The 25276-nt window shown below is 65.6% G+C and overlaps 2 protein-coding genes across 2 annotated transcripts; one reads left to right on the top strand and one right to left on the bottom strand.

The window, feature by feature from the left end:
* The first annotated feature begins 248 nt into the window (after window positions 1-248).
* On the top strand, window positions 249-16788 carry COL1A1 (collagen type I alpha 1 chain). The gene is made up of 51 exons (XM_050985609.1): window positions 249-474; window positions 1960-2154; window positions 2270-2304; window positions 2410-2445; window positions 3235-3327; window positions 3415-3483; window positions 4495-4539; window positions 4779-4832; window positions 5016-5069; window positions 5205-5258; window positions 5366-5419; window positions 5529-5582; window positions 5678-5722; window positions 5973-6026; window positions 6133-6177; window positions 6319-6372; window positions 6631-6729; window positions 6817-6861; window positions 6944-7042; window positions 7293-7346; window positions 7438-7545; window positions 7773-7826; window positions 8009-8107; window positions 8279-8332; window positions 8413-8511; window positions 8616-8669; window positions 9465-9518; window positions 9623-9676; window positions 9783-9836; window positions 10075-10119; window positions 10216-10314; window positions 10460-10567; window positions 10908-11015; window positions 11114-11167; window positions 11275-11328; window positions 11432-11539; window positions 11638-11691; window positions 12022-12075; window positions 12341-12502; window positions 12614-12721; window positions 12824-12931; window positions 13059-13112; window positions 13214-13321; window positions 13596-13649; window positions 13770-13877; window positions 13974-14027; window positions 14188-14295; window positions 14379-14661; window positions 15753-15943; window positions 16025-16267; window positions 16338-16788. Exons 1-51 carry the CDS (start codon window positions 393-395, stop codon window positions 16482-16484), a joined length of 4362 nt encoding a protein of 1453 aa, XP_050841566.1. The 5' UTR covers window positions 249-392; the 3' UTR covers window positions 16485-16788.
* Window positions 16789-19228: 2440 nt separating this feature from the next.
* Window positions 19229-24438, bottom strand: SGCA (sarcoglycan alpha). The gene is made up of 9 exons (XM_050985850.1): window positions 24083-24438; window positions 23712-23851; window positions 23453-23525; window positions 22491-22689; window positions 22273-22285; window positions 21414-21563; window positions 20613-20818; window positions 20434-20460; window positions 19229-19633 (listed from the first exon to the last, which is right to left on the bottom strand). The coding sequence occupies exons 4-9, from the start codon at window positions 22607-22609 to the stop codon at window positions 19420-19422; spliced, it is 729 nt and encodes a 242-aa protein (XP_050841807.1). The 5' UTR covers window positions 22610-22689; window positions 23453-23525; window positions 23712-23851; window positions 24083-24438; the 3' UTR covers window positions 19229-19419.
* Window positions 24439-25276: the final 838 nt, after the last annotated feature.

The following is a 25276-nucleotide window of genomic DNA, read 5'->3' as shown; positions in this document are numbered from 1 at the left end:
ACAAAATCCCGCACCCCAAACCCCCCCTAACCCCAATCCCAGGCGGGCCGGCCCCACCGCCGTGTGCCCGGCCGTGTGTGCGTGTGCCCGCCCGTGTTTGCGTGTGCACGGCCACACGGCCCGGGGAGGGATGGGGGGGTCAGGGGGTGCCCCCCGACTCGCTGGGTGCCTCTGATTGGCCGAGGGGGCCGTCCAAAATCCGCTGCTCGAGCCGGGTCCCACCTCCCCGCGGCGGCACATCGTATAAAAGGGCCGGCGGAGAAGTGGGCAAAGGGCAGTAGGAAGTTTCTGCTGGGGTCTGGATTTGGAGCTCCAGGGTTGCATCGGCCCCGTATGACCCCAAGCTAAGAACAAAAGAGACCCCAAAGAGTCTACATGTCTAATATTTAGACATGTTCAGCTTTGTGGATTCTCGGTCGCTGCTGTTGATAGCAGCGACTGTCCTACTCGCCCGCGGGCAAGGAGAGGAAGACAGTGAGTAGTGGGCGCTGGGTGATGCCCTCACCCCACGGGACGCGGCTCTGGGCTGGCACCGGGCACCGGCGGCACCGGCGACGTCCGGTCCGGCTGCCCCGGGATGGGCGAGGAGGAATTCGGGGTGGGCGAGGGGAATTAGGAGCGAAGTAGGGAAATGAGGGGGAAATTGCGAAAAAAAGAGAAGAGGACTGAGGGGATTTGGGGTTGGGGGGAAAGGGGTTTAGGGGGATCTGGGGGTGAGGAGTCGGGGCGCCCTGCCAAGAGCGGGGAGGGAAGGAAGGGTGGAGAGGAGCCGGCGGGGAAGGAGGGAGCCGGGACGAAGGGGAGGAGGAGGAGGCCGGGAAGGGAAAGGAAAGGGGGGAAAGAGCGCGGGAGAGACAAGAGGGGGGAGAGGAGGGAGAGGGGGGGGCCCAGCCCCGGGATCTGCGAAAGCCATCAGGAAAGAATTAGAAAAGTCTCGGATGATTCATAAGCAAAATGTTTCGGCAGCCGGGGGAGCAGGGGCTGCCAGCGGCGCGGGCCGGGGGCACGGCTGGGGTCACCCCCCCATGCCACGCCACGACCCCCGTGCCCCGCTGCCACCTGCGCGAGGGGGACACGGGGGGACCCCCGGCCCGGCGCCCATCGCCTTTTGCCCATTTTTGTCCTTTTTTGGGGATTTTTTTGGGTGCTTTTTTAAACGCATTTGTTGTTATTATTATTTTATTATTAATATTATTATTATGCATTTTGCACTGACAATGCCCACCCGCATCTCCCCTTCTCCATTTCCCACTCCCCTTCCCCGTCCTGCATTTCCCATTCTGCATTTTGCCTTTCCCATTTCGCCTTTTTTTTTTCCCCCCAGAAGAATTTTGCATTTTCCATTCGCCTTTTTTTTTTTTTTTTACGTTTTTTCCCTTTTTTTCTTTCCTTTGCCTTTTTTAACCCCTTTTTTATTCTTTACATTTTTATATATATTTTTTTTATCGGGGGGGTTGTTCCGTGAGTTGGCGCATCCCCTCCCCACGCCAAGACCCTTCCCCACCGTGGGGCCACCCCCGGGCCTGGCCGCTCGCCCTTCCCTCCCCTCCCTCACCCCGCAGCCCCCGCCCGCCTCCGCTCTCTGGCCTCCCGTTCCCGATCCCATCTGGTCCGATCCAGCCCCATCCCGCAGCCGCCTGGATCCAATTTCACCCCAAACTTCGGGGCCCGCCCGTCCCGTCCCCCCCAAACTCGCGGGTACCGGGGACCCCCCCCTTCAACTCGGGGGGTGTTTGCCTTGGCCCCGGCCGGCCCGAGCGAGCGGCTGCGGGGATTTTTTGTTTAAATTCCAGCCGAATGTGGGAAGAGTTTATTGTGGAGCTTTTCCTGTGTCACCGCGCCGCGCTGATGAGAACCAGATGAAGGGAGAAGCGCTGCGGGAGAGGGGAGGGGGTGAGGGGAGAGGGAGGGGAGCTCCGGGCCGCCCCTCCTGACGCTGCCGCCCGCCCCCCGTCCCAGTCCAAACCGGGAGCTGCATCCAGGATGGGCTCACGTACAACGACAAGGACGTGTGGAAACCAGAACCGTGCCAGATCTGCGTCTGCGACAGCGGCAACATCCTGTGCGACGAGGTGATCTGCGAGGACACCTCCGACTGCCCCAACGCCGAGATCCCCTTCGGAGAGTGCTGCCCCATCTGTCCCGACACCGATGGTATCGCGACATCCCCACAGCGGGGTCCAGCCCCCTCCCCCCCCCCCCCCCGCGGGTGTCTGGGTGTGGGGTGGGTGATGCTGAGCTGCTCTGAACCCCCTTTTTCCTCCCACAGCCTCCCCTGCCTACCCAGAAAATGCTGGAGTAGAGGTAAGGGCCCCCCAAAAACGCAGCCCCCCCAAAATTTCAGCACGATCCCACCCCCATATGTGGAGCCCCCCCCTTTTTCTAACCTGTTCTGTCTCTGCCCCACAGGGTCCTAAAGGAGACACCGGCCCCAAAGGAGACAGGGTGGGTGAGACCCCCCCACGGAACCCCCTGCTCTGCAGGGACCCCAATCCCACTGGGGCTCACCCCAATCCCACTGGACTCACCCCAGTCCCACTGAGGTCACCCCAATCCTGTTGGGGGTCACCCCAATCCCACAGAGGGGTCACCCCAATCCTGTTGGGGGTCACCCCCTCCCACAGGGCTCACCCCTAATCCCACAGAGGGGTCACCCCAATCTCCCCCTGAGGCTCATCCCAATCCCACTGGGGTCACCCCTATCCCATGGAGGTCACCCCCATCCCTCTGGGCTCACCCCAATCCCACAGGGCTCACCCCAATCCCACTGGACCTCAACCCAATCCCCCCCTGGGGTTTCCCCCCAATCCCTCTGGGCTCACCCCAATCTCCCCCTAGGGCTCACCCCCACCCCACAGGGCTCACCCCATCTCATTGGGCTCACCCCAATCCCACAGCGCTCACCCCAATCCCTCCGGGGCTCACCCCAATCCCCCCCTGGGGTTCTCCCCCATCCCTCCGGGGCTCACCCCAATTTCCCCCTAGGGCTCACCCCCACCCCACAGGGCTCACCCCAGCCCCTCCTGGGCTCACCCCAATCCCTCTGGGGCTCACCCCAATCCCTCCGGGGCTCACCCCCATACTACTGGGGTCACCCCAATCCCACAGAGGGGTCACCCCAATCTCTCCACAGCGCTTACCCCAACCCCTCCGAGGCTCACCCTAATCTCACAGCCCTCACCCCAACCCCTCCGGGGCTCACCCCAAGGGCTCACCCCTCTCTTCTCTCCGCAGGGACTGCCCGGCCCCCCCGGCAGAGATGGAATCCCCGGCCAGCCCGGACTCCCGGGACCCCCCGGCCCCCCCGGCCCCCCAGGCCTCGGCGGAGTGAGTGTGGGGGGGGTCCCTGGTGACACAGCCCCCCCCCCATCCGGGGGTCCCTGCCCCGCTCACCCCCTCTCTCCCTCCCCGCAGAACTTCGCTCCCCAGATGTCCTACGGCTACGACGAGAAGGCCGGAGGCATGGCCGTGCCCGGGCCCATGGTGAGCCCGGGGACACCGGGGACATCGGGGACATCAGGGGACACCAGGGGGAGCTGGGCGAGGGGACAGGACAGGAGTGGTCCCTGTGCCGGTGACGTCACTGAGCACCAGGACATGGCAGGGATGGGGACAGGGATGGGGTGACAGTGGGGACAGGGAATGTGTGGGGACAGGGACAGGGACACAGTCAGGGACAGGTTGGTGATGGGGACAGGGATGGGGTGACAACAGAGACAGGGAATGTGTGGGGACAGGGACAGGGACACAGTCAGGGACAGGTTGGTGATGGGGACAGGGATGGGGTGGCAATGGGGACAGGGAATGTGTGGGGACAGGGACAGGTTGGTGATGGGGACAGGGACACAGTTAGGGACAGGTTGGTGGTGATGGGGACAGGGACACAGTTAGGGACAAGCTGGTGATGGGGACAGGGACATAGTCAGGGACAGGTTGGTGACGGGGACAGGGACACAGTCAGGGACAGGTTGGTGATGGGGACAGGGATGGGGTGACAACAGAGACAGGGAATGTGTGGGGACTGGGACAGGGACATAGTCAGGGACGGGTTGGTGATGGGGACAGGGATGGGGTGGCAATGGGGACAAGGAATGGGTGCAGGTGAGAACAGAGATGGGGACATGGTGTTGGGGTGGCAATGGGGACAAGCAATAGGGACAATGGGGACAGGAAATAGGGACAATGGGGACAGGCAATAGGGGAAGGGATGGGGTGGCAATGGTGACAGGCAATGGTCGGTGTTGGGGACAAGGAATGGAGTGGGATGGGGTGGCAATGGTGACAGGCAATGGTCGGTGTTGGGGACAAGGAATGGAGTGGGTTGGGGTGGCATTGGGGACAGGGAGGGGGTGGCTTTGGGACAGGGATAGGGAGGAGGTGAGGACAACAGGGGGAGGGTGGTGGGGTGGCAACAGGGCTGCAGCAGTGGGGTGGTGATGGGGACAGAGACAGGGTGACAAGGCACCCACTGGTGACACTTTCTCTTCTCCCCAGGGCCCAGCTGGTCCCCGTGGTCTCCCCGGCCCTCCCGGTGCTCCCGTGAGTGTCACCTCTTCCTGTCCTTTTGGGTTTGGGGACAAACAGCCCTCAGGGCCCCTCTGGGTGGTGGGGGGACAGGTCAGAGGGTGTCACACCCTTCCTGACAGCTACAGAAGCACGTGGGGACAAAGTCCTGGTGCCACCATGCCGGGGGGACACCCCCACTGCCACTGGGGGATCCAGGCCCAAACTTCTCACTTTCTGACCCATTTTTTTTACCCTTTATTTTTTCTCCACAGGGTCCTCAAGGTTTCCAAGGTCCCCCTGGTGAACCTGGAGAGCCTGGTGCTTCTGTGAGTGCTGTCACCTGCCCATGTCCCCTGGGCACAGGGGCACTGCCAGCCCTGGCTGTGGCCACACTGTCCCTGCTCTGGGATCCACGGCAGTGGGGCTGGCAGAGCCTGGCACTGCCCGGGGTGGGTGGCAGGGTGACAGGGGGCAGCTGTCACCTCACCCCTGCCCTCCCTCTCTCCTAGGGTCCCATGGGCCCCCGAGGTCCCGCTGGCCCCCCTGGCAAGAACGGAGATGACGTAAGTGGCCTGTCCTTGGGGTTCCCCCCACTTTGGGGCCTGGTGGCCCTGCCAGCCCCCCCCCCCCCCCCCACCAGGTGAGCAGGAGCTGCCTGGCTTGGGGACATGCCACCAAGGCCGTGTCCTTGTCCTCAGGGTGAAGCTGGCAAGCCTGGCCGCCCCGGAGAGCGGGGTCCCCCCGGCCCCCAGGTGAGACACACAGGGACACCCCCAGCTGTCCCCTCCTTGGGGACAGGGCACTCTGGTGTGGGGACAGCCCCCCCAGTGCCTCCATCACCACCTCCTGTTTCCCCCAGGGTGCTCGAGGTCTCCCCGGAACCGCCGGCCTGCCAGGCATGAAGGGACACAGAGTGAGTCCCCCCGCCCCGTGCTGGTGACACTCAGGGGACCAGGGACCCCTGACCTCAGCCAGGGTCCCCTCCTGACCCCCCTCCCCTTCTCTCTCCTGCCCCCCCCTAGGGTTTCAGTGGTCTGGATGGTGCCAAGGGTGAGCCTGGACCTGCTGGCCCCAAGGTGAGGAGTGGTGACAGTGTCACCGCTGTCCTGGCAATGTCACCCTGTCCCCTCTCCCTGCAGAGCAGGTCCCTCATGGTGTCCTTCCTCCCTAGGGAGAGCCCGGCAGCCCTGGAGAGAACGGAGCTCCCGGGCAGATGGTGAGTGCTGCTCCCAGGGGGGTGTGGGGGGGTTCTGGGCAAGAGGGGACAAGGATGGGGGGTGACACCCAGTGGGGACCCAGCTCCTCCTCAGGGATCCACCAGGGAATGGGGAGGGAGGGGTTGAACCCCTTGGGAATGTCACTGTGGGCAGCAGTGGGAGCACAGGCATGGGAGGAGGCTCAGAAAGGAGGAAGTGTCCATGCAGGTGACAAAAACGTGTCCTGAACTTGTCCTGTCCCCTCCCCAGGGTCCTCGTGGTCTTCCCGGCGAGAGAGGCCGTCCCGGCCCATCTGGCCCCGCTGTGAGTATTTGGGATGGGCAGGGCTGAGACCCCTGCCTGTGCACGGGGGCCTGGAGGTCACCTGTGCCACCCGTGGCTGTCACTGACGTTGTCCCCTCTCCCACAGGGTGCTCGTGGCAATGATGGCGCTCCCGGCGCTGCCGGTCCCCCCGTGAGTACCCCCGGACCCTCCTCGGGAGGGGGATCCCACCCTGCTGCCCCCATGGGGACCCCTGGCAGGGAGCTAGGGGGGCTCTGCTGCCCGGGTGTGGGCTCGGATCCCCCCCCGACCCGAGTCCTCTCTCCCGTTTAGGGTCCAACTGGTCCCGCTGGTCCCCCCGGCTTCCCCGGTGCCGCCGGTGCTAAGGTAGGGCCTGCCCGGTCTGGGGGGGCTGGGAGGGGCTGGGGGGCACGGGGAGCGTGGGCTGGGGGAGCGCTGGGCAGGGGAGGGGTCCCAGAGTGCCCAGGCTGGCACTGCCTGGGACAGTGGCACCCGTGGGGACATCTGTGGGCACCTGTCCCGGCTGTGCCATCACGGGAAGGAGCTGCGGGTGGAACCAGCCCTGCGGGGGTCAGGGCAGCCCTGGTGCTCACGGCTCTTCCTCCTCCTCCTCTTCCTCCCCAGGGTGAGACCGGTCCTCAGGGAGCTCGTGGCAGCGAAGGTCCCCAAGGTGCTCGCGGTGAGCCCGGTCCCCCCGGCCCTGCTGGCGCTGCCGGTCCTGCTGTAAGTGACATCCGAGGGCTCCCCGTCCTTCGGCCTCGCGTCCCGCCAACCCCGCCGTGACCCTCCTCTTCCTCCTTCTCTCCGCAGGGCAACCCCGGTGCTGACGGCCAACCCGGTGCCAAGGGCGCCACCGTGAGTGTCCCTCGCGTCCCCCCCGGGTGGGGCAGGAAGAGCCCCGGTGCTGCTTCCTCACGGCCTCCTGTGCCTCTTGCAGGGCGCTCCTGGAATCGCTGGCGCTCCCGGCTTCCCCGGTGCCCGCGGTCCCTCCGGACCCCAGGGTCCCAGCGGCGCCCCCGGCCCCAAGGGTAACACCGTGAGTATCCCCGGGTTCCTCCAGCCGCCTCTTCCAGGGCCGGGATCCCTTCCTCGGCCCCGGGTTGCTGCTGCAGCCCCACCTGGAGGTGCCTCCCGAGGTGTCCCCGTAGTCCCTGCCAGGCCGGGGTGGTGCAGGGGGTGGCAGATGCTGCTCCTCTGTCCCTTCCGAGCGCTCATCGGGCGTGGCTCGGGGGTCCCTCTGCTCCTCAACCCGCCGTTAAACCTTTGCTCTCTTCTCTCCCCTCCAGGGTGAGCCCGGTGCTCCAGGCAACAAGGGTGACACCGGTGCCAAAGGCGAACCCGTGAGTGACCTCCTGATGTGTCCCTGGGGGCGCGGCCCCTGCTGGCTCCGGCCCCTCCCGGGGGTCTTCATCCCTCCGCGTCCTTCCCCAGGGTCCCGCTGGTGTCCAAGGCCCCCCCGGCCCCGCTGGAGAAGAAGGCAAGAGAGGAGCCCGTGGTGAGCCCGGCCCCGCTGGGCTGCCCGGCCCCGCTGGCGAACGTGTGAGTAGCAGCGTCCCTGTCCCCACCCCGCCATGTCCCTTGTCACCCTCCCCACCCTCCTCCCATCCCCCCCGTGTCCAGCGGCTGAACCCTGTGCGTGTTTGGCGACCCCGTGGTGACATCTCCAGCCCCTTCACGCCGCTCCCACTGGTGGCCATGTCCCGCCTCCCCTGGTCCCCCGAGGTCCCCTCCATGTCCCCAAACTGACCCTGCCGCGTCCCCCTCAGGGTGCTCCTGGCAGCCGCGGTTTCCCTGGCGCCGATGGCATCGCCGGTCCCAAGGTAGGTGCCTTTGTCTGCGGGACAAAGTGGCGTCAGCAGGGCCCTGGGGACTCTGGCAGCTGTCACCTGTGCCCGCGCAGTGGCCACAGCGGCTCCGAGTCGCTGGCACCGGCGGGGACACGGCTCTGTGCCGGTCCCCGGTGCTGTCCCTTCCCAGGGTCACCCCCGTCCCATTTTCCCAGGGTCCCCCCGGCGAGCGCGGCTCCCCCGGCCCTGTTGGCCCCAAAGGATCTCCTGGTGAAGCTGGACGCCCCGGGGAACCCGGACTCCCCGGTGCCAAGGTGAGCGGGCGCGGTGGCGCGGTGACACGGGGACACGGAGCCACACCGGCGCGGCCGCGGGGCTGTCCCGCTCTCCGTGCCGGAGGAGGAGCCGCTCTCCAGGACGCTCCCGTTGTCTGGAGCATCCCCTGGAAGTGCTGAGCTCCTCACCCCCCTCCCGCTGCCCCGCAGGGTCTGACTGGAAGCCCCGGGAGCCCCGGTCCTGACGGCAAGACCGGCCCACCTGTAAGTTGTCCCCGCTGATGTCCCCTCCTCCCCCGGCTCGCCACGGGCCCGGCTAAGGTGGCGCTGGTTACCCCCGACAGGGTCCCGCTGGTCAAGACGGGCGGCCCGGCCCCCCCGGTCCCCCCGGAGCCCGAGGCCAGGCTGGCGTGATGGGATTCCCCGGTCCCAAAGGTGCTGCGGTGAGTGCCACCCCCCCTGGGGCCACCCTGTTCCCTGGGGGACACGCCCAGGACCTGTCCCCCGTCCCCGGTGTCGCCACGGGCTCATCCCGCTCTGGTTTTAGGGCGAACCCGGCAAACCCGGTGAGAGAGGAGCTCCCGGTCCCCCCGGCGCCGTGGTGAGTGTGGGGTGGGGCACAGAGAGCCCGGGGGTTGACAAGGGAGGGTGAGAAGTGACAGAGAGGGTGACCGTGGTGTGGGGTGGCAGGGAGGGTGACAGAGAGTGTCACCCCAGCATGGGGTGGCAGGGAGGGTGACAGAGAACATCACCCCAGCATGGGGTGGCAGAGAGGGTGACAGAAAACATCACCCCATGATGGGGTAGCAGAGAGGGTGACAGGGAGCAGTGTAGGGTGGCAGGGAGGGTGACAGAGTTTGTTACCCCAGCATGGGGTGGCAGGGAGGGTGACAGAGAGCCTCACCCCATGATGGGGTGGTAGGGAGAGTGACAGAGAGTGTTACCCCATGAGAGGGTGGCAGGGAGGGTGACAGGGAGTGTCACCCCAGGGTGGGTGGCAGGGAGGATCTGCCGGGCACGGACCAGCTCGATGGGTGGGAATGTGGTGGAATTGGGGTTGTGGGATGTGAATGGGGCGGAACGGTGTGGGAATGGGGTGTGAATGAGGGCTGAGGGGGGGTGAGGGGGCCGAGGCAGCCAGGGAAGGCTCCCGGCCCGAGGCCGCAGTGGGATGAGGTGTTTGGGATCCCGTCCCGGTGTTTGGGATCCCGTCCCGGTGGCTACCGGCGGTGCTGGAGCGCGGACAGCGGCGGTGACGTGGCCGCGGGCAGCTGGCCGCGGTGTCTCCCGGCCTTCGAAGGATCCCGCGGCCGTGTCCAGGCCCCCGCCCAGCTTGGGCTGGGGCACAGAGCCCTGCTGGGGCCGCTCTGAGCGCCCTCCTCTCCCTCCTCCCCAGGGCGCTGCTGGCAAAGATGGTGAAACCGGTGCCCAAGGTCCCCCCGGCCCCACCGTGAGTATCCCCCCCGTCCACGGCCACGCCCGGCCACGCCCGGCCACCGGGCACGGGCCTCGGGAGCCACCTGCCCCCCTCCATGCCTGTCCTGTGTCCCCCAGGGTCCCGCTGGAGAAAGAGGTGAACAAGGTCCCGCTGGTGCTCCTGGCTTCCAGGTGAGGGGTGTCCCCTCCCCGGCAGGGGGACAAAGCGCCCAGAGCGTGGGTGACATTGCCTTTGTCCCCTCCGTGGTGGCTCATGGCTCCTCTTCTTCCTCCCCAGGGTCTGCCCGGCCCTGCTGGCCCCCCTGGTGAGGCTGGCAAGCCTGGTGAGCAGGTGAGTGTGGGCACTGGGGACACTCTTGTCCCCTCCCCATCGCCCCTGTCCCTGTCACACCAGGGCTGCTGCTGCTGCTGGGGTCCCCCCAGGGCACCCCCAGGTGCTCCATGGGGACAGTGGGACCCCCAGCCCTGCCCAGGGAATGAGGGACTCCTGGGGCACCCCGGGGTCCCCTCTGCCCACCCCTGGTGCCACCCATTCCCTTCTGACTTGTCACCCTGTCCCTCCTGCTCAGGGTGTCCCCGGAGACGCCGGAGCCCCCGGTCCCGCCGGTGCCAGGGTAAGCTGAACCCCCCCATCTCCCCCCAACCCTGGGGGCACCCCAAGGTGCTCCACAGCCCCTGACGGGCTCGGGCCTGCCCTCCCCCCCCTCCAGGGTGAGAGAGGATTCCCTGGAGAGCGCGGTGTCCAAGGTCCCCCCGGTCCCCAAGGTCCTCGCGGTGCTAACGGTGCTCCCGGTAACGATGGTGCTAAGGTAGGTGCCAGGCTGGGCATGGGACTGTGCCCAGCTCGTGGGGCACAGCTGGGAGGGTGGCTGGGCTTGGCCTCACCCCCCGAGGCTGGGTCGAGGCCGGGATGGATTTTTGGAGCTCACTCATGGCTGCTCTCCCTCCCTGCAGGGCGATGCTGGTGCTCCTGGAGCCCCCGGGAACCAGGGCCCCCCAGGTCTGCAGGGTATGCCCGGAGAGCGTGGTGCTGCCGGCCTGCCAGGCGCCAAGGGTGACAGAGTACGTGTCCCCAAACCCCTCGTGTCCCCAGAACCCCGCTGTCCCCGTTGGTGACCTGTCCCCCACCATCCCTGTGCCCCCTCACCTTCCCCTTGGGGCTGGGTGTGCCCTGAGCTGGCTGGTGGGCAGCAGCGTCCTGGGCACGGGATGCTCTGTGCCACCTCTGTCCCCATCCCTTGGGGACAATCCCTCACTGAGTGCCCAGCTCTTGTGAGGAGGAGGATGAGGATAATTCCAGCCTGTCCCAGGGCGGATGAAGAACCGGGGATGTCTCAGTGCAGAGAGGGGTGAACCCCCCAAGGACCTGTCCCTGTAACCCCCCCTTGTGTCCCTCCCTCAGGGTGACCCTGGTCCCAAAGGTGCTGATGGCGCTCCTGGCAAGGACGGTCTCCGAGGCCTGACGGGTCCCATCGGCCCCCCCGGCCCTGCTGGTGCTCCTGGTGACAAGGTGGGGACATCCCGCAGGGACAGACGTGTCCAGGCAGCCACTGCCACCTCCTCGCCAGAGCCCTGATCCCTTTTCTCTGTTTTCCTGCCCTTTTCCAGGGTGAAGCCGGCCCCCCCGGCCCTGCTGGTCCCACTGGTGCCCGTGGTGCTCCCGTAAGTGTCCCCCACCCTGGTGATGGCCCTGCCATGTGTGGCCACACCTCGGTGGCCGTGGTGGCCGTCCCTGCTCGTCTCACGCCGTTCCCTCCCATCTCCTCCAGGGTGACCGCGGCGAGCCCGGCCCTCCCGGTCCTGCTGGATTTGCTGGCCCCCCCGTAAGTGTGACAGGCCACCCCCCTCCTGCCCAGGGGTCCGTTCCTGCCCCCAGGGTGGCTCTGAGCCCCCCGGGCTCACGCTGGCCCCGTGTCCCTCCCGCAGGGTGCTGACGGCCAGCCTGGTGCTAAAGGTGAAACTGGGGATGCTGGAGCCAAGGGTGACGCCGGTCCCCCCGGCCCTGCTGGCCCCACTGGTGCTCCTGGACCTGCTGTGAGTGCCCCCACTCAGCCCCCTCCCCGCCCGGGCTGCAGCCCTACAGCTCAGCTCACCCCTCTCCTCCTCCTCTTCCTCCTCTTCCTCCCTCCCAGGGTGCTGTTGGTGCTCCCGGTCCCAAAGGTGCTCGCGGCAGCGCTGGACCCCCTGTAAGTACCGGTTTTGTGGGGAGGGGGCGCTTGGGGGAGTCTGGGGGCGCCCCCGGGTGGGAACAACCCAGTGGTTGTGGTGCCCATGGGGCACCTCCGGCCCTGCGCCCCCAAAACCATCTGAGGATGGAGTGGGGTGGCTTCATCCCAGCAGGGGATAGAGCAGAGGGAAAAGGGGGGGGTTGCCTTTACACCCCCCAAATCAGCCCCCCAGGTGGGGTCTTTCCCTCTGACCACCAGCCCCGGGGTTCCCTGCGGTGACTCCCAGCCAGGGGAGTCCCCTGGAGCTTCGGATCCAGCCCCACTGACTGCAGCTCTCCTCCCTTCCAGGGTGCTACTGGTTTCCCTGGTGCTGCTGGAAGAGTTGGACCCCCCGGCCCCTCTGTGAGTACCCCTGGGGGGGAGATGGGGGGGCTGGAGCTGGGGACACGGGATAGGAGGCACTGGGGACACGGGATGGTGCTGGGGACACGGGATGGTGCTGGGGACACAGGACGGGAGGCACTGGGGACACGGGATGGTGCTGGGCACCGTCCAGGTGCTGCACGTGGCCGCCCTGTCCCACTTGGCACCGGGACACCCCTGGCCGCCCTTCAGCTGGCAGCGAGGGGGGGTCCCGGCCTGACTGCATCGTCTCCTCCCCACGCAGGGCAACATCGGCCTGCCCGGCCCGCCCGGCCCCGCCGGGAAGGAAGGTGGCAAAGGACCCCGCGGTGAGACCGGCCCCGCTGGCCGCCCCGGAGAGCCGGGACCCGCCGGCCCTCCCGGCCCCCCCGGCGAGAAGGGAGCCCCCGGCGCTGACGGACCCATCGTGAGTCACCCCCTGCCCGGACCCCTCTGTTCCTCACAGCCTCTCGCTGTCCCCTCCACGGTGAGGTGACAGCCGGGGCTGTCCCCGCTGAGGTGCCGTTTGTCCCCGCAGGGCGCTCCCGGCACGCCCGGACCCCAAGGTATCGCCGGCCAGCGCGGTGTGGTCGGTCTGCCCGGCCAGAGAGGCGAGCGAGGCTTCCCTGGGCTGCCCGGCCCCTCCGTGAGTACCGGGGGGCTCCCGGGAACCGCAGGCTCTGTCACCCCCTCCCCAGGGGTGGCTGTCTGACGGTGGGTGTGTGACCACCGTGGTGTCCCCCCGCAGGGTGAACCCGGCAAACAAGGTCCCTCCGGCTCCCCCGGCGAGCGCGGCCCCCCCGGCCCCATGGGCCCCCCCGGCCTGGCCGGACCCCCCGGAGAAGCCGGACGTGAGGTGAGCGCCTGTGGCCACCATCGGGGCTGGGGACCCCCGTGCTGAGTGGGCACTGCCCGTGGGGGGATGTGAGACCCCCCGACTCCGTGAGCCCCCCACCCCTAACGAGGGTCTCTGCTCCCCGTAGGGCGCTCCCGGTGCTGAAGGTGCCCCCGGCCGTGACGGTGCTGCTGGTCCCAAGGTGAGTGGGCTCTGATGGGGGGCGGGAGGGGTGATGGGTTTGTGCTGGCCCACACTGACCTCTCCTCTTCCTCCTCTTCCTCCTCTTCCTCCTCCTCGCAGGGTGATCGCGGTGAGACCGGCCCCGCCGGCCCCCCTGGTGCTCCCGGTGCCCCCGGTGCCCCCGGCCCCATCGGTCCTGCTGGCAAGAACGGAGATCGCGGTGAGACCGTAAGTGATGCTCTGCCCAGAGCCCCCTCACACCCCCCCCCCCCCCCCAGCCTGGGGACACCCAGAAAGGACCCTGGGGCCTGGCTCTGGGCTCAGCTCCTGCTGCTGCACGCAGCTTCCCCAGGAAGCCAGAGGTGCCACCACCCTGCAAAGGGTGATGTCAGAGGTGCCACCACCCCCTCGGGGTTCCCTGAGCGTCTCTGGGTGGTTCCGCCTCAAGCCAGCAGCAAGAGGTGCAGGATGCTCTAACCTGTCTCCTTCTCTCTTGTCCCAGGGTCCCCAAGGTCCCGCTGGCCCCCCTGGTCCTGCTGGTGCTCGTGGTCCTGCTGTAAGTGATGCTCTGCTCTGTCCACTTCGGTGCCTCTGTGTCCCCACAGGTTTGGGGACAGTGACTGGCCAGGACCCCGCTCAACTCATCTTCCTCCTCCTCCTCCTCTTCCTCCTGCAGGGTCCCCAAGGTCCCCGTGGTGACAAAGGTGAAACCGGTGAACAGGGTGACAGAGGCATGAAGGGTCACAGAGGCTTCTCCGGTCTCCAGGGCCCACCTGGTCCTCCCGTAAGTCCCACGGGGTGACAGTGGCTCTGCCACACGTCCTGGAGGCAGCGCGAGCTGCCGATGTCACCTCTGATGTCACCTCTTCTTCTGTCACAGGGCTCTCCTGGTGAACAAGGTCCTTCTGGTGCTTCTGGTCCCGCCGGTCCCCGAGTGAGTCCCGGGATGAGCTGTGACATCCGGCCACGGCCGTGGCACCGCAGGGGGGGTGGGGGCCCCCACGGCCAGAGGGATTCCTGCAGGGTCTTGGTACCCTGCTGGAGGCTCTGCAGGGGCCACACGGCCGCTCTCACGCTTCTCTCCCATCCCGCAGGGTCCTCCTGGCTCCGCTGGCGCTGCTGGCAAGGACGGTCTGAACGGGCTGCCCGGCCCCATCGGCCCCCCCGGCCCCCGCGGCCGCACCGGCGACGTCGGTCCAGTCGTACGTCCCGACCCAACCCTCCCGGAGCCGCCCGCCTTCAGCGCCCGCTCCTCCGTCACCATCCTCCTCCTCTCCTCCCGCAGGGTCCCCCCGGCCCCCCCGGGCCCCCCGGTCCTCCCGGTCCTCCCAGCGGTGGCTTCGACTTCAGCTTCCTGCCCCAGCCGCCCCAGGAGAAGGCGCACGACGGCGGCCGCTACTACCGGGCCGATGACGCCAACGTGATGCGCGACCGCGACCTGGAGGTGGACACCACCCTCAAGAGCCTGAGCCAGCAGATCGAGAACATCCGCAGCCCCGAGGGCACCCGCAAGAACCCCGCCCGCACCTGCCGCGACCTGAAGATGTGCCACGGCGACTGGAAGAGCGGTCGGTGTCCTCCCGGTCCCCGCCGGCCCCTCGGGGCTGTCACCTCATCTCTGTCCCCTCTGCAGCTCCTCAGCTCTGTCCTTCTTCTATCCGGTCTCTCCTGTCTGCCCTCCCCTCCATCCTCCCTGCTCTGGCCTTTTCTGGTTTTGCTCCCCTTCTTCTTCCTCTTTTCCTGCTCCACGCTCCGCCCCCAGCTCCCTCCTTTGCCTTCCTCACCTCCCTCCTCATCTCCCACGACTGCTCCTCACCTTCATCCTTCCACCCTTCATCCTCAACCTCTCCCATCCTTCATCTCCCAGTCCCCGTCCCTCACCCATCCCTCCATCCTCGGCTCCATTCTCCATCCCCTGGGGCTGTTCCTCATCCTTCATCCCTCCTGGCTGTTCCTCACCGGTTCCCTCTTGGATTCTCCTTACCTCCATTCCCCTGGCTGCTCCTCACCTGTTCCATCCCTCTGGCTGTTCCTCACCTGTTCCATCCTTCCTGGCTGCTCCTCACCTGTTCCATCCCTCTGGCTGTTCCTCACCTGTTCCATCCTTCCTTTCTTTTCCTCACCTGTTCCATCCTTCTGGCTGCTCCTCACCTGTTCCATCCCTCTGGCTGTTCCTCACCTGTTCCATCCTTCCTGGCTGCTCCTCACCTGTTCCATCCCTCTGGCTGTTCATCACCTGTTCCATCCTTCCTGGCTGCTCCTCACCTGTTCCATCCCTCTGGCTGTTCCTCACCTGTTCCATCCTTCCTTTCTTTTCCTCACCTGTTCCATCCCTCCTGGCTGCTCCTCACCTGTTCCATCCCTTCTGGCTGTTCATCACCTGTTCCATCCTTCCTTTCTGCTCCTCAGCTTCATTCTCCATCTCCCAGGGCTGTTCCTCACCTTCATCCTTCATCCCTGCTTGCTGTTCCTCTCTCCCACTGCTCTGGCTGTCCCTCCCCTGTTCCCTCCTGGCTGTCCCTCCCCTGTTCCCTGCTGACTGTCCCTCTCTCCCATTCCCTGACTGTTCCTCTCTCCCATCCCCCTGACTGTCCTTCTCTCCCACACCCCCCTGGCTGTCCCTCCCTGCCCCTCTCCTGACCTGTCCCTGTCCCCTCAGGCGAGTACTGGATCGACCCCAACCAAGGCTGCAACCTGGACGCCATCAAGGTCTTCTGCAACCTGGAGACGGGCGAGACGTGCGTGTACCCGACGCAGGCGTCCATCGCCCGCAAGAACTGGTACCTCAGCAAGAACCCCAAGGAGAAGAAACACGTCTGGTTCGGCGAGACCATGAGCGACGGCTTCCAGGTGGGCACGGGGACCACCAGGTGAGGGGGTGGAGGGGACGGGGAGAGCCCAGAGTGGTGACCGACGTCCCCTCTCGCGCAGTTCGAGTACGGCGGCGAGGGCTCCGACCCGGCAGACGTGGCCATCCAGCTGACCTTCCTGCGCCTCATGGCCACCGAGGCCTCCCAGAACGTCACCTACCACTGCAAGAACAGCGTGGCTTACATGGACCAGGCCAGCGGCAACCTGAAGAAGGCTCTGCTGCTGCAGGGCGCCAACGAGATCGAGATCCGCGCCGAGGGCAACAGCCGCTTCACCTACGGCGTCACCGAGGACGGCTGCACGGTGAGTGGTGGGGACATGGGTGGGAGAGGGGAGCTGCTGGGGACAGGGGGTGACTGTGGTGTCCCCACAGAGTCACACGGGCGCCTGGGGCAAGACAGTCATCGAGTACAAGACGACGAAGACCTCGCGCCTGCCCATCATCGATTTGGCTCCTATGGACGTCGGCGCTCCGGACCAGGAATTCGGCATCGACATCGGCCCCGTCTGCTTCTTGTAACCCTGGATGTCCCGAGCGTGACAGGAGAGAGTAATAATAATAATAATAATAATAAAAAAACACAACAAAAAAAAATCTGCCAAAAAAAAAAAACCAACCAAAAAAAAAAAAAACAAAAAAAAAAGGAGAAAATTTCACATGGACTTGAATTTGTGTCGGTTTCTATCCAGCGTCTCTAAAACAACTCCGGTTGCGTTGCCCTAAGAGAAAAACCTCAAAAACCCTCCCAGAAAACAAAAACGAGCATTCAACCCCCCTTAAAAAATATCAAAAAAAACCAAATAAATGACTTTTTCAAACAAAATCACCAGGAAGTGGGTTCGCTTGCTTGCCCCCCCCTCATTCCTCAGCCCTGGAGATGGCAAAGCTCAGCTCCCCAAAGGGTCCCCGGGACCCCCAGGCCCCCTCCCCGCCCACCCCTCGCTTCTTGCATCTCATTAGAATTTTAATTTTTGCTGCGAGGAAGATGTTGAACTCCTGGCTATAATTTGCTTTTTCTCCATTGTTTCCCCTCTTTCTCTCCCCTCTCCTCCTGATTTTTCACTCGCATAATGCCGATTTTGAGTTCTCTCGATTTTCTTTTTGTTCTGGTTGTTTTTTACAGTCTTTTTTTTATTTTTTCCTTTCCTGTTCCGTTTTGTTTCGTTGTTTGTTGTTCCTTTTATTTTTTTATTCAGGCAGCAAAACCAATTCACTCCCAAGCCACGGAGCAGCTCCGGCCCTGCGCTGACCCCCCTGTCTGGATGGCTACCTCACCACTCTCGGGGTGTTTCATCGTCTTTTGGAGTCTGAATTTTGGGGTTCTTTTTGTTTTTTTAGCTTCCTTTGGAGCTTTTCAGCCGTGCCGGGACTTTCCTGCCAGGTTCAGAGCAAAGGTGCTAATTTATCCCCCCCCTCTCCCCTCATGTTCCCCCCTTTTTTCTCTCTTTGGTCGCTCTTTCGTATTCTTATTTTGATTTTCCGTTTGGAGGTTTCTTTCCCTCAGGATTTTTATCCTGGTTTTTTTGGGTTTGTTTCTTTTTTTTTTTTTTTAATTATTATTTTTAAATATCCTCTTTAATTTTGGGCCCGGAACACCCAACCCCGGGACCGCCTGGTGCTACAACCTCCAAAGAGGTCTCAGCTTGCTCTGTTTTAATCCCCCTCGACTTTATGCTTTATTTCCCTCCTGGTTTTTTGGGTTTTTTTTTGCTGCTCAGCTCCACTGGGGAATTTTCCAAAGGTGCTATTCCCCCCCTTACCCCCACCTCCAACACCCCACCAGCAAATCCTGCAAAGCAAGAGGCATCAAAATCCAAGGGGAAAAGGAATAAATCGATTTTCCGGGTCGAGCAGGTGGAACTTCAGCTCTGCTCTCATCTTCCAGCAGCTTTTTTCCATCCATCCATCCATCCCTCCATCCATCCATCCCTCCATCCCTCCATCCATCCCTCCTCGGGCACAGAGGGCCACGAACCCACTCCCTTTGCTGGGCCCAGCTCCTGGCAGATGCTCCAGCTTTTCCCCTGGGTTTTGTACCTACTTTGTATAATGTATTATAATAATAATTAATTAATTAAGTAATTAATAATTTTAAAGTGGTTTGGGGGTTTTTTCTTCTTTTTTTTTTTTTCTTTTCTTTTCTTTTTTTTTTTTTTTTCCGAAAAAAAATGGATTATTATTATTTTTTTTTTTTTTTTTCTCTGACTGCTGAAATAAAGGCATGTGAAATGATCCAACCAACCTCGGGCTGCTCTGTGCTGCTCTCGGGGGGGCTCGGGGCTGGGGGTCCGATGTTGGGAATTCCTCCTCCCTGATCCCGCTCTCCTCCTGGCCGATCCCGCTCTGCTCCCGGCGAGTTCTGTGCTCCGCTCCCTGCCCGTCCTCCCTCCTCCTCCTCCTCCTCCTCCTCCTCCTCCTCCTCCTCCTGTCCCAGTCCCCCCATCCCGGGATGAAGGGGGGAGGAAGCAAGGGGAGGGAATTGGGAATTGGGATGGGCACCCCCAAAAGGAGGGGTCTGCGGGGGGGTCTGTGTCCCCAGATGGGGAGGGGGGCTGGAGGGGAGGAAGGGCTGGGGACACTGGGGGTGGGGGGCTCAGCTCAGAGCGACCCCCGGAAGGGAGAGCTGGGGAGGGGGGGTGGGCACAAAGAGACCCCCCCCCCAAAATTGGGGCAGAGAGGTGAAGGGTTGGCGCGGTGTGGGGGTGCCCCACTAGGAGCCCCCCACCCCTGCCCCTCACTGCTGACCGCCCAGGGGGGGGCTGTGCCCAATCTGTGCCCCCTCCCCATGGCGGGGGGCGCGCAGGGACCCCCGGGGCCCGCAGTGCCGGCCCTGTCCCGCTCCATCAATGGCTCCCCTTGTTCTGCGGGGCCCCCGCGTTTTCCTCTCCCCCACCTGGCACCGCCCCGGCCGGGGGGGCTCTCAAAGAGCCTCTTTCTTCCGCGGGGCTGGGCTGGGGGGCACCCCCGGGGGCGGGGAGGGGTCCGGCCGGCTCCGAGCAGAGCTCGAGGAACCTTCGGGGGCTCCGGTGGGATCCAGGCGGGCACGGACACGCAGGTGAGTGCGGGGGTTTGGGGGCGCCATCGCGGGGCTCTGGGAGGGTGTCCCCCCCTTTGTCCCAGTCCTCTGTCCCCCCACGGGGCCGGGGGGGGGTCACTCGGAGTCACCCCCCAGCCCTTTTGGGGGGTTGCGAGTTTGGATGGGGGGGTCGTGGCTGAGCACCCCCAAACCTACCCCGTGAATAAAGCAGAAACCGTCATTTCATCACCGAAGATTTAATTTATCCACCAAAATCCACCCTAAAGGGAGGACACCCCAAATCCTTCGGGCAGAGCCCACCCGGACCCTCATCCTCCTCATCCTCCTCCTCAACCCTGCCGGGGTTTTGCCCCCCAAAACCCCCCCCGGACACTCCGTCCCCAGCGCTGGCGGTGTCCCCGCGTGGCCGATGTCCCCTCAGGGTGGGAGCAGCGGGGCTCGGGCCCCTTGGCGAGCGCTGCCCATGGGGTCGGTGCGCTGGCCCGTGCGGATGTTGAACATGGGCAGCGTGGAGAGCGGCCGGGGCACGTCCCTCCTGCCGGCCATGAGCCGCAGCTCCCGCGTGTCGCCCACGATGGAGCTGTGATGGACCAGCTGGATGCTGCGGGGACAGCGCGGGATGGAGCCAGCCCTGCCAGAAGCCCCCCTCCCCCAGTTAGGACCCCCTTTTTGGGGTCTCTGTGCTGTCAGTGGGGCCAGCGCAGCTGGTGTTTGGGTGCGCGCCCCAAAATTGGGATCTTCACCCCAAAATGAGGGGCTGCACCCTGTTAGTGGGGTGTGCTCCCCATCACGGGGGTCTGAATGGCTTTATTGGGGTCTGCACCCCAAAAGTGAGGGCTGAACCCCTTCATTGGGGTCTGTGTGTCCTTTTTGGGGTGTGCTCCCCACCACGGGGGTCTGAATGGCTTTATTGGGGTCTGCACCCCAAAAGTGAGGGCTGAACCCCATCATTGGGTTCTGTGCGTCCTTTTTGGGGTCTGCTCCCCATCACGGGGCTCTGCTCACCCTTCAGTGGGGTCTGAATGACTTTATTGGGGTCTGCACCCCAAAATTGAGGGCCGAACCCCTTCATTGGAGTCTGTGTGTCCTTTCTAGGGTCTGCCCCTCATCTTTGGGGTCTCATCCCTGCCTGGGGTCCCTCAGAGGCTGTCCCAGAAGCGAAGCAGCTCTTTGAGCCCCACCCCGTGTCTGAGAGGGGTTTTGGGGGGCACCGAGGGGGCTGGAGGGGCCCTTTGGGGTGGGGGGACCTTTAGGCTCCATGGCACCCCCAAAGAGCTGATTGTCCCCCCTCCCTGTCCCCTTTTCCTGCCCGGCCCTGTCCCCACACTTGGTAGGAAGAAACCCCCCAAAACAGCCCCCCCACAGCAGCCCCCCCACAGCAGCCCCCCCAAATGCAGCCCCCAGCCCCCCCACAGCTCAAGCAGGACTCACTCAGACGTCTGCAAGTCCCGTTTTTCCCTACAAAACGGAAGAAAAAGGGAAAAACCCCATAATTATGGCGAGAAGGGCTCTCGCCACCCCCGGCTTGTCCCGGGGTCACGAGAGCCGGGGAAGGGACACCCGGGCCGCGGTCCCCTTGGCCTGGCAGGGTGGGGGGACCCCCGACTCACACTCCCTCCCTGCGGCAGCACATGAGGTGGCCCAGGAGCAGGCAGAGCAGCGCGGCCACCGCCAGCGGCACCAGCAGCGTCACCAGGAAGGCGGGGAGCAGCTCCCGGGGGGGGACCTCGCTGGGGGGCTCAAAACCGCCCCCCTCCTCCAGCACCCCCGGCCCCCAGAGCGGCCCCGGCGGGGTGGGGCTGGGAGCCACCTGCAGCTGTGGGGAAGGGGGGGTTAGGAGGGGCTGGGAGGGTCTGGGGACGTGGGGGGACATGGGGGACAAGGGGGACACGGGGGACACGGGGAATACAGGGGACATGGGGGGACATGGGGGAACTCGGGGGACATGGGGGACATGGGGGTCACAGGGGACACAGAGGGACATGGGGGGACATGGGGGGCATGGGGGACACGGGGGACACGGGGGGACACGGGGGGCATGGGGGGATACAGGGGGACACAGGGGGACACAGGGGACACAGGGGGACACAGGGGGAATTCGGGGGACACGGGGGTCAGAGGGGGACAGGGGACATGGGGGGACATGGGGGAACACGGGGGACACAGGGGACATGGGGGGACATGGAGGACATGGGGGACATGGGGGTCACAGGGGGACACAGGGGGCATGGGGAACACGGGGGACATGGGGGGACACTGGGGGACACAGGGGACACAGGGGGACACAGGGGGACACAGGGGACACAGGGGGACTAAGGGGGCATGGGGGACACAGGGGACACAGGGGAACACAGGGGGCATGGGGGACACAGGGGGACACAGGGGGACACGGGGGGACCCGGGGGTCTCACCAGGGTGAGGTTGCACCAGCGGATGGAGAAGTGGGGGGCGAAGGTGTCGTAGCAGGAGGCGAGGGGACGCTGGCCGCGGTGACAGCGGGCGCGGCTCTGCGGGGACACGGCCGAGGCCAGGCACGGCGAGAAGGGGCTGTGCGAGCCCACCTGGACATACACCCTGAGGGGCAGGTGACCCCAAAACCCCCCACAGTCAGATGGGGCTGTGGGAGCCCACCTGAGTACACCTGAGGGGCGGGCACCCAAAACCCCCCACAGTCGATGGGGCTGTGGGAGCCCACGGAGGCACTGTGGGGCAGGTGACCCCAAAACCCCTCACGTCCAGGGCCCACTGGACGTGACCCTGAGGGGCAGGCACCCCAAAACCCCCCCACGTCCAGGGAGCCCACCTGGACATACACCCTGTGGGTCAGGGCACCCCAAAACCCCCCCACGTCCAGGGAGCCCACCTGGACGTGCACCTGAGGGCCAGGGCACCCAAAACCCCCCCATGTCCAGGGAGCCCACGGATGGCACTGCAGCAGGCACCCCCAAAACCCCAAGTCCAGGGAGCCACTGATACACCTGTGGGCAGGCACCCCAAAACCCCCCACATCCAGGGAGCCCACCTGGATGTGCACCCTGAGGGGCAGGGCACCCCAAAACCCCCCCATGTCCAGGGAGCCCACCTGGACGTGCACCCTGCAAGACAGGGCACCCCAAAAACCCCCATGTCCAGTGAGCCCACCTGGACGTGCACCCTGGAGGGCAGGTGACCCAAAAAACCCCCCACAGTCAGATGGGCTGTGCGAGCCAACCTGACATACCACCTGAGGGGCAGGGCACCCCAAAACCCCCCCACATCCAGGGAGCCCACCTGGACGTACACCCTGAGGGGCAGGTGACCCCAAAAACCCCCACAGTCAGATGGGGCTGTGGGAGCCCACCTGGATGTGCACCTGAGGGCCAGGTGACCCCAAACCCCCCACGGTGAGAAGACCCCGCACATTCACCCCCACCCCTGGTGCGAGGTGACCCCAAAACCCCCTCAGGGGGGCCGAGGACATCCCCAGCACCCCCCTGCCCAGCCCGTACCCCTCTTTGCGGCCCTCGATGGGCAGCGGGACGCGGCCGCCGCGGTCCAGGGCGGAGGTGACATTGACCACGTGCAGGTCCCCGCGCTGCCAGAGCCCGGCCGAGGCCTGCAGGAACATCTCCCGCGCCGCCTCGGGCAGCAGCTCCTCCACGTCCCTGTCCCCCACCAGGAACTCGGCCTGGAACGGCGCGTCCCCACCTGCAGGGACAGGGGGCACCCGTGGGGACACGGAGTGAAGGGACGGGTGGCACCCGTGGGGACACGGAGTGAAGGGACAGGTGGCACCCGTAGGGACACGGAGTGAAGGGACAGGTGGCACCCGCGGGGACACGGAGTGAAGGGACAGGTGGCACCCATGGGGACATGGAGTGAAGGGACAGGTGGCACCCGTAGGGACATGCTGCGCTGTTTGGTGGTGGCACCCGCGGGGACAGGCCACGCAGGGACAGGTGGCACCCGTGGGGACATGCCACGCTGTTTGCGGGTGGCACCCGTGGGGACACGCTGTGCTGTTTGGGGGTGGCACCCGTGGGGACACACCCTGCAGGGGTGGGTGGCACCCGTGGGGACACGCTGTGCTGTTTGGGGATGGTACCCGCGGGGACACGCTGTGCAGGGACAGGTGGCACCCACGGGGAAACTCCACACTGTTTGGGGGTGGCACCCGCGGGGACACGCTGTGCAGGGACAGGTGGCACCCACGGGGACACGCCGCACTGTTTGGGGGTGGCACCCGCGGGGACACGCTGTGCAGGGACGGGTGGCATCCATGGGGACACTCTGCGCTGTTTGGAGGTGGCACCCGTGGGGACACGCTGTGCAGGGACGGGTGGCATCCATGGGGACACTCTGCGCTGTTTGGGGGTGGCACCCGTGGGGACACGCTGTGCAGGGACAAGTGGCACCCATGGGGACACTCTGCACTGTTTGGGGGTGGCAGTTTGGGGCGCCCGGGCCGTACCTGGGGCGGGGGTGACGCCGATGAGGAGGAGCTGGGACGCGGTGGCGAAGGTGTGGCGGTTGTAGGCCAGCACCTGAGGGGACAGAGGGGACACCTGGGGTGGGCCAGCCATGCTGCTGGCTCATCCTGAGAGCTGTGGGGCCGTACCTGGATGCCCTGGGTGCCCAGCTTGTACCTGGATGCCCTGGGTGCCCAGCCCACACCTGGATGCCCTGGGTGCCCAGCCCGTACCTGGATGCCCTGGGTGCCCAGCCCATACCTGGACGCTGTGGGTGCCCAGCTCTGGGGCCAGTGGGCAGCCGTACAGGAAGCCGGGCTGGCCAGGGCCCCGCTGGGCCAGGCGCAGCCACCGCGGCAGGTCCGGGTGTCCCCAGAGGTGGGCACGGAAGGTCACCGGGGCTGTGGGGACACGGCGGGGTGGGCACGGGGCACTGCCAGCTGTGCCCCCTCCAGCTGGACCCCACTAAGTGAGGGTCCCTGGGGGTGACCATCCCCCCTCGCGGTGGACCCCAAGGGGGTGGGGGAGCCCCAAACGGGATGGATGGACAGACAGACAGACAGCCCAGCTGGGGTGATCCTGGACAGGACCTCTGGCCAATGTCCCCCCATTTAACCATCCCTGGCCCTCACCATCATCATCCTCGCTGCCACCGAAGGCCTCCAGGAAGGGCTCCCGCTCCAGCTCGTGGACAAAGATGGCTCCGGTCTCGGCGGAGACGCGGAGCTCGGGGAGGACGTGGTGGTCGGGGACAGTGGCCAGGGACACCCCCAGGGCCACGGCTGTGGCCACACACGGGGCTGGAGCCAGGGCTGGGACCGTGGCCTCTCCCTGCCTCAGTTTCCCCAGTGCCCACAGACCCCTGGCACTCTCAGAGGGGCAGGAACTGCCAGGTGTCCCCTCAGTGCCAGGTGTCCCCTCAGTGCCAGGTGTCCCCAGGCAGAGCAGGAGAATGTTTGGGGGGGGAATGGAGACAGGGACAGAACGGGGTCAGGAGCAGGGGACAGGATAGGATGGGGACAAGGACACCATGGGGACAAGGGCAGGATGGCCCCAGCACCTTCCCCGGCCCTGACTGTCACACCGAAGTCCCACTCATTGTCCCCCCCACCATGTCCCAGACCCCGTGGCACAAGGGACAGGGTGGCTTTTTTTAGCTCTGGCACGTCCCAGCCCCGTCCCCCCCCGTCCTCCCCCTCCTGCACCCCCCGTGTCCCCCCCACTTCGGCGTCCCCCGTCCCCTCGGCCCCCCAGGCCCGGCCGTGTCCCCCGGGGGGTGACAGGGCTGTCACTCGCCTGCCAGCACCCAGAGCCGGAGCAGCTCGGGGCCCTCCATGTTCCCGGCGCCGGGAGCGGGGCCAGCGCTGATTGACGGAGGCAGCGGGGCCGGGGGGGCCCTCGGGGGGGGTCCCACAGGGGACACCCCTCCAATGCCACCTTCTGTCACCAAGACACGGCCCTCCGGGGCTGTCCAGGGGCTCCCGTGTCCCCCGGAGGGGCCCCGAGGTGTCCCCAGGGGGGGCTTGTGCCGGTGCCCCCACTCGGGGGTAGCGGGGTGGAGGCGGGGGGACACTTGGGGACACCTGGGGACAGCCGAGACCCCCCTCGACATGGCCACCAGCGAGACGGGAACACGCGTGTGCGCTGCGTGGGGACGGTGACACGAGCGCTGGGACAGCGGGGGTGGCGGTGACAGGGACCTGGGGGGGGCGATGGCAGCGGAGGGAGGGGGAGGGGAGGGGGTGGTCGTGTGGGGGCCGCCCCCCCCCGTGTCGCGTCACGCCTCGTCACGCACAAAGGGCCGGAGGTGCCTCGGGTGACACGGG

Source organism: Serinus canaria, chromosome 27 (assembly GCF_022539315.1).
Source record: "Serinus canaria isolate serCan28SL12 chromosome 27, serCan2020, whole genome shotgun sequence".
Lineage (NCBI taxonomy): Eukaryota > Metazoa > Chordata > Aves > Passeriformes > Fringillidae > Serinus > Serinus canaria.
Note: the sequence above shows the minus strand (reverse complement) of the source record. Positions and strands in the feature narration are given on the sequence as shown.

Bases quoted from the DNA above. Each gene is read 5' to 3' on its own strand.
- COL1A1 (XM_050985609.1), top strand. From the start codon at position 393: ATGTTCAGCTTTGTGGATTCTCGGTCGCTGCTGTTGATAGCAGCGACT. The intron at 8,108-8,278 runs GTGAGCGGGCGC...GCTGCCCCGCAG, and splicing joins CCGGACTCCCCGGTGCCAAG to GGTCTGACTGGAAGCCCCGG. The intron at 15,944-16,024 runs GTGGGCACGGGG...CCTCTCGCGCAG, and splicing joins CCATGAGCGACGGCTTCCAG to TTCGAGTACGGCGGCGAGGG.
- SGCA (XM_050985850.1), bottom strand. From the start codon at position 22,609: ATGTTCCTGCAGGCCTCGGCCGGGCTCTGGCAGCGCGGGGACCTGCAC. The intron at 20,461-20,612 runs GTGAGTCGGGGG...TCCGTTTTGTAG, and splicing joins TGCTGCCGCAGGGAGGGAGT to GGAAAAACGGGACTTGCAGA. The intron at 19,634-20,433 runs GTGAGTCCTGCT...GGCTTCTGGCAG, and splicing joins CGGGACTTGCAGACGTCTGA to GGCTGGCTCCATCCCGCGCT.